Source organism: Ostrea edulis, chromosome 1 (genome assembly GCF_947568905.1).
Source record: "Ostrea edulis chromosome 1, xbOstEdul1.1, whole genome shotgun sequence".
Taxonomy (NCBI): Eukaryota; Metazoa; Mollusca; class Bivalvia; order Ostreida; family Ostreidae; genus Ostrea; species Ostrea edulis.
Window position 1 is genome coordinate 6,246,044 of NC_079164.1, and position 17,065 is coordinate 6,263,108.

Here is a 17,065-nt window from a genome sequence, read left to right on the forward strand (position 1 = left end):
CTGCACTATATGAAAAAGCTTTCATATAAATCTCAGCTTATCTGGCTCAGTGGTTCTTTAGAAGAAGATTTTCCCTATATATTTGTATGAAAAACTTTGATCCCCTATCATGGCCCCATCCAACTCCCAGGGGTCATGATTTTAACAGTTTAGAATTTGCACTACCTAATAAAGCTTATCTATAAATTTCATTTTTTCTGGCCCAGTGGTTCTTAAGAAGATTTTTTAATGACCCTACTCTATTTTTACATTTTCTTGATTATCTCTCCTTGGAAGGTGGCCTGACCCTTTATGTTAACAATTTGGCATTCCCTTTACCTAAGGATGCTTTATGCCAACTTTGGTTGAAATTGGCCCAGTGCTTTTTGAGAAGTCAAAAATGTTAAAAGTTTACAGACGGACGGAAGGACGCCGGAATACGGGTGATCAGAAAAGCTCACTTGAACTTTTAGCTCAGGTGAACTAAAAATGATACCATAATGCCTGTAGTCAAAACAGGAAAGCAGTGCATTCTTGGTGAAAATTTAATTACTCAACAACAAGCAGCAAAGCATTCGTCTTTAAAAGTTGTGAAAGTCTTAACCGTGCAAAGAGTGCTGTAATGAAAATAGAGACTCAACAAGTAAAACGGACCATTTTACTATCTGTCAAAAAGTTTTAAAGTACCGTGGAATAATCATTGTTCGTGGGGGATTGATGTTCGTGGATTTCGTAGGCCACTCTTACTCACGAATTTAAATGTCCTCGAACATGTTTTAAAATAATTAGAGATATCTCTCCTAGTGACATTGCATCGCTTATCCACGAATTTACGTCCCCACGAACCAGCTGACCGACGAATATTGGCCCCCATGAATTAAAAATATTTCACAGTATCACCAAACTTGCAGTAATCCATTTTTAATGAAGAAATTATCATTGAAGACTGTTTTGTTGATTAAAATTCGATATACAAGGAAAAATGCTTTGAAGCTGCAATGCAATTCTGTGAATTAAGCTGTGTACTCGTTATTGGCAACTGATTGAAGAAAATAAACTCGTTTAGTTTTTCAAAGCATTATTAACTCCCTTGGTGGTTTGACAGGCACTTTTAGTTATATCCGGTGTGCGGAGCCCAGAATCCATAAAATATTGCGAAACAATAGACAACAAGGGTCACCCTCATCCTTAAATGGCGTCAGATGAGAATAGCATTTTTGTAAACCGCAATCATACCTAAAGCAGTTCCATCCGTCACAAGTGCGGTCTTTCAGGTGAACAAAATACATGTACGTGCATGTGCGAATAAAGTGTAATTGTTTTTGATGGGTCATAAATTGTTTTTCAATGAAAATAAAAAGTTTTACTTTTTGAACATTTTACTCAATTGATTTTAGTTCAGCAAAGTGAGCAGAAGGGTCTGGCCAAAATATGCTTTTCAAACTCGTTTTCTGAACATTCGTTACTCACCATGTCTAACATTTTTATTCAAATCGAAAATAATATTGGAGGTGGTGTGATTTTGAAGTTCCATTTTTGTTTACGCAATATTATAATAAAATGGGTTACACTCCAATTAACAGATGTAATCAACGCATAAACAAGTGCGTGTCGTCCAAAATATGTAATATTTCATATTGAAATTCATTCAACTGTCAAAGGCATGCAAAATATCGATTCAAAATACTATTGTATCCAACACAGAACGTTGAATTAAAAGCACTGTTTAACAGTTGAAAAATAAACACAATATAGATACTGTATGAATGCTCTGCACCCATCTGTCCAGTTTCAGCGTCATATTACAAATACTGCAGACTACACTAGTTGTTTAGTTAGCCTGTCATTGTGGTTGTTTGTTATCAGTCGTATCTTGAGACCTTTGACCTGTTACGTAAAATCATGGCCACCACCAGGACAATGACAATGGCTCCAGCAGAGACGACAGGTAGGACAGAAAGAATCGAACCACGGTCCTGCTTGGGCTGCAAATGTAAAATAGTTAACTAAAGTAAGTGTGTTGCATCAATAGATTTACTGGTAAATTAAACATTTGATATAAATGACAAAATTATGAATATATCATGTAATGTTTTTGCTACTTAGATTCTTGGAAGTTTTTAGATGATAACACTTCATGACATAGTATGTCCAGGGGTCCGTGTTTACCCAACTCTCTGTTTTGTATTGCTTATAGCAGTTATGGGATTTATCATTGTTCGTTATCTTCACCTTTCATTAGATAAAATAAGAAAGAACAAATGGAATTGGTCCATTGTATCCCCCAATTAAAGGTTATTTACAATGGCTCCAAGAGTGGTAACAATTTTGAGATATCAAGTAAATTTACTATATATTGTTATCTTAAATCACTTGTGACATGCGATCCCTTAATTTAAAAAATATTTTCTTGTTGTAATTTGTTCCAGTGGAGACAAAAATCAGTACTTTGAATTTTTTGGAATGTTTTACTACGACGTTGATTCCACTGCCAATATAGTCCCCTATAATTCAGTTTCCCCAGAACTCAATAATAATCACGTACAGGTACTTCTCAAATGAGAGAATGAGGTGATATTTTACTACGCCGTTGATTCCACTGAAAATATAGTCCCCATAATTAAAGCTCCCAAGACCACATTTTAGTGTAAAATGTTACAACTGTAAGCAAGAAAGTGTTCCATGCCCCACATGGTTTATGACTGAAGAAAACTATATGCACATATGATGGATATTTTCTGATAAGTCTGAATGATGTCAGGAATCAATCCTTAAATATATTTTACCTCCCCAAAAGAGTACAGCTTGTTCCACGGCTGGTGAATAACCGTTTCATCAGCATGTCTTTTTCTTCTTCCTATCGAACATCAATAAAACTGTTTTAATCTTTAAAAAATAATGGAAAGGCATTCGTTTTCCCTAAAATAAATACCATATTGTAATTTTTGCCTCAAGAAACGTATTACAAAGAAAGATTTCTTTTATAAGAAAGAAGACCTTTGTCCAGACTTTGCTTCAGACATGTGGCTTTTGTGGCATTCTCCAGTCGGTCAAGGAACGGAAGACCGGTATTACAAGTGCCCTTGATGAGGAATGCAATATGAATATTCTTCTGAGCAGCTATCTGTAAAACCACTCGCTCCAATTCGGGATCTTTTGGGTCAGCATCAGAGTAGAAAAACAAACAAGAATCTGGTCGAATTATCTTCAGGGCTGAAAACGAAAGTTTGTAGGAGTTACCACGAGGCTTTAGAAATAAAAAGAACCTCTACATGTCATCGGAATGTTTATACAGAAAATGTTCATACCTGCAAGTAAGCCATTGAAAGAATATTCAGGACAGTCACCTCCCCCTTCTTGTTTCATTTCCCTTATCCAACTCATCATCTCATAGCCATCAGTGGTATTCCTGATAGTGTTCAGCGATACTACAAATGTAAATTTATTTACAGGAATCGGTGTTTTGGATCCTTGTAATCTATATCCTTAAATCACTCCCGTTATCACCCGCTGTATTAACTAAGTAACTATATATTGGAGTGATATTTACTTTTTTGACATACTCAGTCATGTTGCATCAGAAGTTAACACCAATTCAACCAAAAGATTTACAAATTTATTGAGTTTCTTAAAGATAAGTTAGCAACTTACCTGGATCACTAAACGTAGACAGGATGAAATCTGATGGCGTTGATTGGTTTTCCCGTAAAGCGGACTGGATTGTCTCGGCTACTTTCGTTTGAATTTGCTGAAAGTCGGTTGACATTGACAATGACGTGTCGATGACGTAAGCAAGTGATAACCCGGGTTTCAAGCAGTCTTTACACGCCACTGGTAGTCCGATAAGTTCTCCAAATAGTCGGGGTCCAATTTGATCAAGAAGTCCAGTCACTGAAAAAAGAAATTCAGGGACTAGCCAAACACTAGAATGACAAAACAAGATAAACATGAGAACATAAAGATAACAAACAGATCAATCTCAATTTCTATAAAGAATACAAAATGAAGAGTGGGGCAAACACGGACCCCTGGACACACCAGAGGAGGGATCAGACAAACACAGACCCTGTACACACCAGAGAAGGGATCAGACAAACACGGACCCCTGGACACACCAGAGGAGGGATCAGACAAACACAGACCCTGTACACACCAGAGGAGGGATCAGACAAACACGGACCCCTGGACACACCAGAGGAGGGATCAGACAAACACGGACCCCTGGACACACCAGAGGAGGGATCAGACAAACACAGACCCTGTACACACCAGAGGAGGGATCAGACAAACACAGACCTTGTACACACCAGAGGAGGGATCAGACAAACACAGACCCTGTACACACCAGAGGAGGGATCAGACAAACACAGACCCTGTACACACCAGAGGAGGGATCAGACAAACACAGACCCTGTACACACCAGAGGAGGGATCAGACAAACACAGACCCTGTACACACCAGAGGAGGGATCAGACAAACACAGACCTTGTACACACCAGAGGAGGGATCAGACAAACACAGACCTTGTACACACCAGAGGAGGGATCAGACAAACACAGACCCTGTACACACCAGAGGAGGGATCAGACAAACACAGACCCTGTACACACCAGAGGAGGGATCAGGTGGCTAGGAGGAGTACGCATCCCCGGTCTCACCCGTCATGAGCCCTGTATCTTGATTAGGTAAACGGAGTAATGTGTAGTCAAATATCATTTTGCTGTTAGCAATGGTTCTATAAATTTAGTGTGTACGTATCATTTTTCTGTTAGCAATGGTTCAATGAATGTAAAATTCATATTTGATACATTCCCTTTTATGGTTTTTGGTACAGCTGCCTTACCCAATCGCAACTATTCGGTTATTTCCATAACCGTATGCAGGTAAACGCTGTCAGAGTATGTTGCTATATGTACACAAATGTATATTACTAATGTAGCGAAGATATCTCTTGTTGTGGCCTTCAACGGGACCTATAAATATATCAGTTATATCTATTGATAATAATCATTTTCATTCATATGTCGATTCGATATATCCCCGTGAACGCGAAAATAAAGACATCACGGGGTTCGTCACATCCGTGTTGTACTTAAATATGTAGATATTGTACTGAAAATAATTATTAATGGCAAATTAACAACTCAATTCTATGAAAAACGGGATAATTTCAGCTATTCCATTGTCAATTTCTCATATTTATGTACATGTAGCAATATTCCATAATCGCTTGCAAATTATGTTTATTTCTCTCAACTGATTCGATACACAAGAACTGGTTCTGCGTATGATCAGTTTTAATCCGATGCAGGCTACTGACAAACAAGTTGATTTTACAAGGGTTTCAACAGTCTCGTTTACAGTCAGCATTTCGTAAATTCTATGGTCATTATGATGATCTGATCGATTTACCAATGAAACTTCTCATTGCGTGAAATGCTGTCTGACATGTTTCATACCGATTGTTAGGCCATTCTTGGCACACTTATTTTGACTACAGATCACTCCGTTTACCTCATCAAAATATAGGGCTAACGGTGGGTGTGACAGGTCGACATGGATGCTTACTCCTGCTAGGCACCTGATCTCACTTCTGGTATATCTATGAGTCCTTGTTTGTCCATCTCTCTATTTTGTATTTCTTATAGGAGTTGAGATTGATTTATGTTCGTTATCTTCAGCTTTTGTTTAACCATCGAGCATGTATCTCTGCTGGTGAACAGTCTGTCGCCGAGGATACTTGTCGCTCGATATATGTTTATTCATGGATATACATAATAACGGTACAATACTGACAAAGATATTCTAACGCTATGCATGTTTATATAATATAATTAGAATGAGGAAGACTTCAATGCTACCAAAACTGAATTGAAAATCAGTGTCAAAAATACATTTACATCTAACACATTATAAATCTGATCCCACCTCTGGTATATATGAGATTAATCACTGTTCGTTATCTTCGTCTTTTATACAGGGATTCGATTCTAGCCTTTTAACCCCGTCCACATGCGCTCATTCGGGGAATCATTTCATCGATTTAATGCAATCTTTACGGTCGATCACGACCGAGTCTTGTTTTTGGTCACGGATAAGGACGAGTGAGATCTGATTGCTGTCTTACCTTCACCGACAAAGAACTGGGCGGTTGCATCCACCGCGACCTCTCCCGCCATGGCGTGCAGATAGAAGTGAGGAGACAGGTTGGAGTCCGATGTTTCTTTGTTGATTCCTCCTATAGCGTTCACTGAGGAGTAGTCGTCATTCTTTCCGCCGTGACTACACTTACCGTACCCTGCCGTGTCGTTCCCTGACAGAAATAAATCACAAACGTGATGACTAAAAACCAAACCCTTATCACGAATGATTCTATTCAGTATTAGAGATGGGTTTACTACTTAAGGTAATTCCTCAAGCCCGGCTATCTTTGACCAATCAGAAGATTTGGTACTCTAATGAGGTAAATGTTAAAGAAAGCGAAAATACAGGAAATATAAAAATAACTGAAACAATTACATATGTGTAAAATGATTTGGCAATCTGAATGTGGTATGGAATTTGACAAAAAAGAAATTACTTCAACGAATTTGATATAACTCTGCGGTAGACTTAGGTGTACAATTAAAAAGGCAATTGATCTGATCAAACCGCGTTAGAACAGCTGACCTTTGGGCTTTGGGATGCCTTGAGAACTGAGATATCCACTTGTAAGGTACTGGCCATTAACTAGGATATTATTCTGGCAAGAGTGCTTGTCTATTCTGTAAAAGAGTAGATACTACTATATCGCATTACAATTTCTAGATTTCACAGCATCGTGGTCTATCTTGTATAAAATAACGTGTTACTAAGCTGACATGAAATCTTGGTGCCCGTTTTACGAAAAAGGTAAAAAGATCGTAAGTCAGAGATTTGAGATGGTCAACGAGGGTATTATCCGTCCAACAAGTCAGCATCCCGACAGTTATTAAAGTAAAATTCCATTTCCAGTGACGCATTTGCCAGTCACGTCATTAAATAAGCATGGCGGTTTAGATCAAACCAGTTTGTGACCCCTCTACAACTTCTTGAAGTTCTCTATGATTGGATAATTACTTACCAATGTAATATTCCCTGCAAGTTAATTGTACAGTGTTTGCCTAATATGAAAGTACTGCGAAATCTATAATCTGGTCACTCATCCGAAAAATATAGATCCATGGACATAGTATCCATGTAGAAGTGAGCCACATGAAAGCTAGTAATATCAGTTCAGCAAATGTAACGATTAAGGAATTGCTATATTTTGTAAAACGAATCTCTGGTGTATTCTGTAAAGAAGTAAGTCCTATTAGCTTTAAAAAGAGCGCTATGTAAACTGTGTACATGTTAATAAATACATCCCAGTGGCAATTGTTAAATCCATATCTATGACAATTTTAAAAGTGAAAACTATTCAATTACACATTAGGACACAAAATTTGAAAGCCAACCCCAGACACTTTCGCATATGTACTATGGATCTCATCTGACAGATATTCTTACATTACTAAGACATTGTCGTCTGCCGTGCACTATGGATCTCATCTGACAGATATTCTTACATTACTAAGACATTGTCGTATGCTGTGCACTATGGACCTTATCTGACAGGTATTCTTACATTACTAAGAATGTCGTTTGCTGTGCACTATGGACTTCATCTGACAGGTATTTTTACATTACTAAGACACTGTCGTCTGCTGTGCACTATGGATCTCATCTGACAGGTATTCTTACATTACTAAGACATTGTCGTCTGCTGTGCACTATGGATCTCATCTGACAGGTATTCTTACATTACTAAGACATTGTCGTCTGCTGTGCACTATGGATCTCATCTGACAGGTATTTTTACATTACTAAGACACTGTCATCTGCTGTTTACTATGGATCTCATCTGACAGGTATTCTTACATCACTAAGACATTGTCGTCTGCTGTTTACTATGGATCTCATCTGACAGGTATTCTTACATTACTAAGACTGTCGTCTGCTGTGCACTATGGATCTCATCTGACAGATATTCTTACATTACTAAGACATTGTCATCTGCTGTGCACTATGGACTTCATCTGACAGGTATTCTTACATTACTAAGACATTGTCATCTGCTGTGCACTATGGATCTCATCTGACAGGTATTCTTACATTACTAAGACTGTCGTCTGTTGTGCACTATGGATCTCATCTGACAGATATTCTTACATTACTAAGACTGTCGTCTGCTGTGCACTATGGACTTCATGTGACAGGTATTCTTACATTACTAAGACAGTCGTCTGCTGTGCACTATGGATCTCATGTGACAGGTATTCTTACATTGCTAAGACATTGTCATCTGATGTGCATTATGGATCTCATCTGACAGGTATTCTTACATTACTAAGACATTGTCGTCTGCTGTGCACTATGGACTTCATCTGACAGGTATTCTTACATTGCTAAGACATTGTCGTCTGCTGTGCACTATGGACTTCATTCGTACATAACTGACTCTGCTAAAGAGCATCCTCAATGCGTATATGTGTATGTTAACAATGAATCCCGAATGTTCTACAGATTGAATTGAGTTTTTTCCATACATCCCCTTACAAAGCATCTCTTCTAATCTTCTAAGGGTCGGGATATAACAAAAACCAATTCATTTCTCTAACACTATCACCCAATCTTTGATATCAACGATGGGTCCCAATTGGGATGCAGGCACTGACTTTTACATGCACCATTTTGCAATTCATTTCTCAACTTTTATTATCTGGACTTCAAATTGCCTCGTCAAAATAAACATATAGTGGACACCATTGAACAGTACCTAGCAATGTACGGACATCTTGGACAGTGAGAGCAGTGCAAGAACATCAGTCAGGCGAAGTATGAAGTGTAAGAATGAAAACTCCGGAGGTTGGCTGTCAGATTTTGTGTAATGATTGAAATGTAGATATATCTTAATCAGTGTCTGGACACTTACAGTGGGTGTGAGTAGGGACAACCCGCACAAGTTGAGACGCCAGGTGGTGCTGTCGACATCAGGGTCCTTCCTCGAATCCCTAAACAAGATTGGTACTCTCATATACATTGTGTGTGCATTATTTACAGACATAATGCCGGGTTCTCACATGAAAGCCGCAGGTTATAGTTAAATATTTACATTCACTGCATCTTTTCTGTTATATTTCTTTTGAAATTAATATTGCTTTCATCATACAATAAACATATGTTTGTTGCAAAATAGTTCGATCCGGTTTTCTAGTACCACTTGTCTGTAAAATCATTACCAAATATGGAGTGTCATCAAGGTCAAAGGGTGCATTGGCTGTTCCATTTAACGTAACAAATGGGTCAACCATATGATATTTTAGATCTTAATTCTAGTATATATTTTTAAATAATCTATATATATATATATATATATATATATATAAACAATAAAATGTCTTTCTTTGTTGTTTCATCGATGAAGGTAGCAATCATTGCAAAAACAATGCATAACCCGCTTTCGCATGTTGTTTTTACGTCCCATTCAAGAATATTTCAGTCACATAGACTTGTCACCAGCTTTACGTGAAGTGATTCTGCTCTACATGTATGTCTGACACTTAAAGTCGTAGCTGGGAGTGTTCCCCAGCGTTCCAATGCCTACCATAACTAGGTATGCCTTTATCTAAATCATATCCGAAAGACCCGTGACTTTCACTTGTAGCGCCGGGCGCTCGGGGGAGGAACTGCCACTACCTATGTTTAACATCTTAGGTTTGACGTAGCGGGAATCGAAAGAGGGACTTGTTGGTTGCTAAGCAATCGCGCGCTCTGGCCAGTTCTGGATGTAACGCATGGCATAGTAAACAATATTGTTTTTGAAAGCAAAGTTAAGCTATCAAAATCAGTTATTGGCACTCTGCACCCGTTCACTCCCATCGCATCTACCTCACACCCACACATACCGTTTGAACAAACAGATAATCCATTTACATGGACTGGACGCACCAGTGTTCACGTGACCGCTAATTAATATTGTTTGGATGTAAAATAAACCGTAGTTAAAAAAACAACAATACAGCTGACCACACGACTACTGTTATGGAAATTTCGATCTCACCAAGCTCGCTGCTCGTGACGTTTCCGTGAGTCTCTATCCAGTTGGTATTGGAATAGAACATCTGCATAGTAAACAGGTACTCCCCAATCAGTTTCCTGATGTTGTTCCAGTCGGGGGTGGGGGACTGGGAGAGAACAATGATCTGGTCTCTCTGGGACTGCAGGAGGAGGTTGCCTGTGTATAAGTATCGCTTTAGTCAAATAGTGTTTAATTTCCCTCACCGTTTAAACATTCGCAATGACTTAACGAAAATAATGTCCACACTATTAATGCGATAAAAGCATTTTCGTGTGTATCATTTCATGTAAAGCATTTGATGCTACTTAAACAAAGTACCAGTGATTGTAATACGGAAGAATACGAGCCACAATTTTCTGTTACCTGCAAAAATCATTTCCGCGTTCATGGTTCTCATGGCGACGGCGGCGTACGTCCGCTGTGCGTTGTTGTTGCCCCATACAATGGTTTCCACCACTGTACCAAACACCGCCTCTGATGACCTGTCTGTAAAGGAAGGAGGGGAACAAATCCCTCGTGTGATTCAACCATTTGTAAACGAACCTAGAAATATTCTACAATATTCTGGCAAGAAAAAACCTGTTGCCAATAATGCAAGACAGTCCTTCACAGTTTAGTGTTGCAACTATACTATAGAATGATTTTGATTGCACGAGGCTTAAATAGACAACGTTTCAGCAACTTAAAAGCAGGATTCAATGGATAGACGTATACGTGTACCTATGTACACCACATGCGAATTATATGGTGACCAAAGAATCTCCCTTTTTCTGATATATAACGGATATGTAACTCCCCTTCCTGAGGATTGTATTTCTAAAAACTAATTCACAAAAATGAATGATGGTTTACATAAAAAAGAGTGTTTTAATTAGTTCTCTATAGAACTTTTATCATACAGTGAATTATCTATGAAAATTACTGTATGTTTGCATTTAATCTAAAATATCATGCGCATCTTTACATACATTTGTATGTTATGGCAGTAAACGGTCCGATTTGTACTGTGTATGTATTTTACATAAGGCAATAAAAGCACGCCACTTTACGTTGAAATAAAACAAATCCAAGTAGATTGAGTCTATAGGTTCATAAGAAAAAAAATTAAGAAAATTCTAATGGTAATTTTGAACGACGAGAAAAAAGAATAAATTGTAAAGAGAAAAAAAAAGAAAGAAAAAGAAATGGTATCATATGAAATATATTATGTATAAATTGGAAAATATGTCAAGTCTATGCAGCAAGCTGTAAAACGGAGCTTATCGTCTTCTATAACCCTGGACTGATAAAACAGCTTATATTGCATGCCTATATACAAGAGAGTGATATTAACTTTATTCAATGACATAATTTAACTCACCTCCTCTAAAGAATTCCCCAGTCACGTCGATGGCGCTCCTTGACGCATACCTTGCTGTCCCCGTGCCCGCGTTAACATACTTTTGGATAAAAGACCCCGCAGATTCATAGAGGGCGCGCTCAGTGATACTTTGGTGGCTGTAGTCTCCCAGTTTGCCGCTTTCCTGTGTGGGAAAGAAGCTGAACGCGGATCGAACAATCCACATTAGAAGGAAAACCGTCTTCATCGCCATTTTCTCTGATATATCGTGCTAAGGGACAGAATTTCGTTGCATTACGACGTCGCCAAAAAGATTAAACATGCCCACAAGAAGATAAGGTTTTTTTGTAAATTCAAAGTTAAATTGAGATTAAGGAGACATTTTGAATGCACCATTGTTGGGTGACCGATATCACGCTTTTTGACGTTTGACTGTAGAATGAACCACCATAGCGTTCGATTTATCATTTGTTGTACAGCTTATCTCAGTCTCTATATTAAGAACTATTTAGTAGTGTTCCATCATGGGTCGTTCTAGAGCCTGTAATCATCAAGAGATGAAAAATATTTGCCCTGTTGCGTTACGAATGATGCCTTCATCAGTCTAGACTACAAATAACACACAATGGGACATTTCTACAGTGTACATCAATGATATTAAATGAAAAAGTGAAGATAACGAACAGTGAACTGTAACGAATAAAAAATGGAGAGTAGAGCAGACAAGCACCCTTGGATATACCAGACGTGGGATCAGGCACACAGGAAGAGCATAAGCATCCCCTATTGACCGGTCACACTGGCCTTGGAACCTCTATCTTGATCAGATAAACGAAGTAATCCGCAGTCAAAATCAATATGTAAAAAACGGCCTAACTTATCGTATGAAACACATCAGTCAACATTCAACCAAATGACATGTTATGTTTGCAAATTCGATCATTGAAATGAACATAAAATTGCGAAATGCTGAATTTTTAAAATGAAATTGTTGAAACCTCTGAAACAAAAACATTTTTCAGTAGCCTGCCTCGATTCAAAAATTTATCATACACAGAACATGCTCCCGCGTAGCACATCGATTGAGAGACATAAACATCATGTGCAGGTGATAATGGGATATTGCTACATAAATATGGGAAGTTGACGATGGAGAAGCTGAAATCATCCCGTTTGTATTAATAGGTAAGTTTTTTTTTATGTTACTACGTGTGTTGAGATTAAAATCTAAATCACTCCTGATATACAAATCATGATTTCGTTATTTTTTGTCCAACTATTTCACAGGGATAACATTGATTTGTATCATCTCGTCATTTGATTGATTATACTTGTTTTGTGCCTAATTACTACCTGTTGGTGATGAGTCCGCGATATGAATACCTCTTCCTGGTCTCCAACTCTTTATGTTACGTATGCTAAACAAAGGCGGGCTATCATTTTTTAGTAGCTATATATCTTCTAGAATTTCCTTGTTGAATTCGAAATTAATTGAATTCCCTAGATATGGATAATCGTAACAATGGATACACATGCAGATTATTATTACTTTTACAAATTGTAATGTTAGACATTTTCTCATGTACGCGCTGCTGTTTTTAAACAATGCGCGTATGAATACATCTGCTACTTGATAAATATAATAGGTCTATTTTAGCGGTTTTTGTTTTTCAAATATGATATTTATTTCGCAGTCAAAACAATTATCATCTAACGAAACTCGGATGATTTCATCCGAAATATTAAACTAAAAATGTGTGTGGGGATATTAGTTCACACAGACATGTTGTTTCTAAAAGATTATGAGGGTGGAAAAGAGCTGGAGTCGATTTCACTAACATGGCTACGTCAACAAACAAAAGCATTTGTAATAGAGAGTTTTTGGTTCACATGGAGTTTTAATGAATGTTTGAAAATAGTTTTGGCCACAAGTGTAATGGGAAAATACGTTAGGGTTTTTTATGTTAAAATTTTGAGTCACCGATGAAAGAATACGGCGATATAAGACTTTTAAAGCCGTTTCACTAACCGATCGTAGATCGTAAACGTACGATATTTGACTCGCATGTATACGAGCGTTTCACGAAAACTATCGTAGTCGTAACACTAACGATTGCGATTTACATCTGACTTTTTATAACTCTTTTCTCTATGGAGGTAGATTTAAAATTAATCCTACCATGGAAAGAAATATCCATTCATTATTTCCTCATGGTTTTAAACATATCCTTATCGTCTGCAGTAACCCATACAAGTAGACAATTGATAGAATAATTTTTATTGATTTTCATGTAACTAAAATTGGGCGGGGGGGGGGGTGATATAAGAAATAACATGAAAGATTTACATTTTAGAATTTTAAGTGTCATGTATCGATCTGCTCATGTGAGCCAAGTTTCCATTATTAAAATTATTATTGATATTGCACTTTTTGATGATTGATTTTTATATTGTTTAATGTCCCTCTCGTGAATTTTCACTCATATGGAGACGTCAACATTGCCGGTGAAGGGCTGCAAAATTTAGGCCTATACTCGGCACTTACGACCTTTGAGCAGGGAGGGATATTTATCGTGCCACACCTGCTGTGACACGGAACCTGAGTGTTTGCAGTCTCATCCGAAGAACCTCCCCATTTAGTCGCCTCCTACGACAAGCAAGAGGTACTGAGGACCTATTCTAACCCGGATCTCCACGGGAGTGCACTTTATAACAAGGAGTCGGAACCCCAAGGGTCCGATAATGGCCCTTCTTGTCTCTGTATACATATAGGCCTAGTTTGTATGTTTGATTTCTAACGACCTTCATAAAACTACAGAACTTGCAAAATTGGGATTTTAACCCCTCTCCCTTTACCAAATCATTTTATTATAATTAATATAACATTTTCCTTAAAATTTGTAATGTTTATCATTCGAATGTGCATGCATTATGCAGTTAGTCAGTTGCATCAAAGGTACTGATCCGACGGAAACTAACGGTGATGCAGGCACATGTACCAATACCCCCTCCCCATATTACTTTTCTAACAACTGTTCCCGTTATCATTACATGCAAAGTTTGATATATGGACTACAACCCCCACCCCCTCATCACTTTTTAAAATATGAATTCATTGCCTTTACATTTGCTTCAGCAGACTGGTCACAGGGGCTAGGTCCGTTTTGAAACCGAACTCTGTGATACAATGAATTTACTATATCTGTGGTATCACAGAGCCCGGACCCAAAACGGGGTTGACCCCTGTGAGACAGGCATTTCTGTGGTTGTGCGTAACAAAGAAGAACAACTCTAATTGATTTACGATTCGGGCTCGGACTGTACAATATTTTTGTGCAAAAGCAGACTGCAAGTCATTGTGATTGTTTTCTTCCTACAAATTATAAACAAACTCAGTCAGGTAAATACTACCACAAAATGATCTCAGGCGGGCTAGCATGGTGGCCACATTGCTCATTTACGTGCATGTAGGCCCTAGACCACTCGTAGGGTTACGATCAATACTGATCGTAAATCGCAAATCGTAACTTTTAGTGAAACGGTCTTACGTGCTACGTTCACATTTAAGTCTACGTTTACGATCTACGATCGTTTAGTGAAACGGCCGCCTGCGCCGTAAATTGAATGCGTTTATAAGGGGTGGACCAGTAGCTCTCTGATCTGTCCCAATATTTCTCCAGAGAGCTACAGATCTGTACATAGTTAGTCTATAGTTCCTGTGTTACATGTCTTGTGTAATATTTTATTTATTTCATAATGAGACAGGTGATTCGATTCTCTACAATAAATTGTTCTTTTGTCAATGTGTTTGCTTACCTATGTATGCGTAGAATATCCTCGGAATGACAAGCATTCAACGGACACAGAAAATGAATAAACTTGTTTCTTGGATCAGTCCACAAGTAAAATTAATTAGGGAGTGGCCTAACATAGGTTTATTCTGCTGCCCAACCCCATTCAGAATTAAATAAGAATATTGTAATGATAGGATGATAATGTTAAAGTTCGAGAAGAGACAATACGATACTTAGACATGTCGTGCGTCAGACTTTAGTTATAGGTCATTTTATCAATATAGAAAAGGTATAGTGGGTTACTGTGTATCCTTATCACATGTCTGACTTCTCTGTAAATGGCTCGGTGAAGTTCTATTTTGTTTCATTATCAATAGCACGAGTTGTCTTTCTTTGAGTGACTGGTTTACATACCTTTAACCATTATTGTCTTTTGCAATGATATGTATGGACAAGTAAGTATTAGTATATAGCATGATATAACCGAGCTGTAGAACTAGCATGTTACGATAGCCTAGTCTGGTCCCCGACCCCGCCACTCCGTTTGCAATAGCGAAGTGTAAAAACAGAGTGGCGAGGATGAGGACATACGTAATAAAATCCATGAATTTAGTTCAATATTGCAACCTTATCTACAGTATTGCCTTTGACATCTTTACAAGAAATCTTTACTAGACATTTTCTCATGCACGCGCTACTGTTTTAAACAATGTGCGTATGAATACATCTACTACAGGTACTTGATAAATAAGGTACGTCTCTTCTAATGGGAACTTTTCCTTCCAAAAATTAAATTTATATCTTAATTAAAACAAATATTATTTAATTAACCGAGCTCGGGTGATTTCGTCCAAAACATTAACTAAAAATATTTGTGGGGATATTAATTCACGCAGACATATTGTGAGGGTGGAAAAGAACCGGAGTCGCTCTAACTACCGCAACAAACAAAAGAACCGGAGTCTATCTAACTACCGCAACAAACAAAAGAACCGGAGTCTATATATCTAACTACCGCAACAAACAAAAGAACCGGAGTCGCTCTAACTACCGCAACAAACAAAAGAACCGGAGTCGCTCTAACTACCGCAACAAACAAAAGAACCAGAGTCTATCTAACTAGCTAACATGGTTACCGTAACAAACAAAAGAACCGGAGTGGTTACAGCAACAAACAAAAGAACCGGAGTCGATCTAGTTACCTAACATGGTTACCTCAACAAACAAAATCATTTGAAGCTGTGAGATTTTGGTTCGTTTGAAGTTTTCATGAATGTTTGAAGTTATGTTTGGCCTCAGGTGTATTGGGAAAATATGTCAGGAATTTTTTTGAGATGGCGATGCAAGAATACAGCGATTAAGGCGTCAGTCGTACGCAGATTTTTTCTGCGTAAATCGAAGGTTTTTATAAAGGGTGGATCTGAGGCTTTCTGGTCTGTTCCAGTATTTTAATATAGAGAGCTACAGATCTGAAGCTAGTGCATAGTATGGAGAGAGAGAGTACCATTTTGTATATTTAAGTATATACATATAAATATATATATGTATTCAACTTACACAGAAAATGAATGTGTCTTGGGTCAGTCCATAAGTAGGTAGTATGAATTAGAGAGAGGCCTAACATAGGTTTATTTTATTCTGCTGCCCAACCCTATCCAGAATTAAATAAGAATATTGTAATATGTTTGATAATGTTAAAGTTCGAGAAGAGACAAAACTATATTTAGACATGTCGTGCGACAAACCATAGTTATATGTCATTTTATCAATACAGAAAAGAAAAACGTAAGGTTTTTATGTGTCTTTATTACATG

The 17,065-nt window shown here is 37.8% G+C and overlaps 1 protein-coding gene across 1 annotated transcript; it reads right to left on the bottom strand.

The window, feature by feature from the left end:
• Window positions 1–508: 508 nt before the first annotated feature.
• Window positions 509–11,785, bottom strand: LOC125664309 (von Willebrand factor A domain-containing protein 7-like). Its single transcript, XM_048897029.2, has 11 exons — window positions 11,479–11,785; window positions 10,482–10,604; window positions 10,101–10,274; window positions 8,973–9,051; window positions 6,650–6,744; window positions 6,108–6,293; window positions 3,631–3,870; window positions 3,288–3,407; window positions 2,977–3,192; window positions 2,766–2,836; window positions 509–1,964 (listed from the first exon to the last, which is right to left on the bottom strand). The coding sequence occupies exons 1-11, from the start codon at window positions 11,708–11,710 to the stop codon at window positions 1,842–1,844; spliced, it is 1,659 nt and encodes a 552-aa protein (XP_048752986.1). The 5' UTR covers window positions 11,711–11,785; the 3' UTR covers window positions 509–1,841.
• Window positions 11,786–17,065: the final 5,280 nt, after the last annotated feature.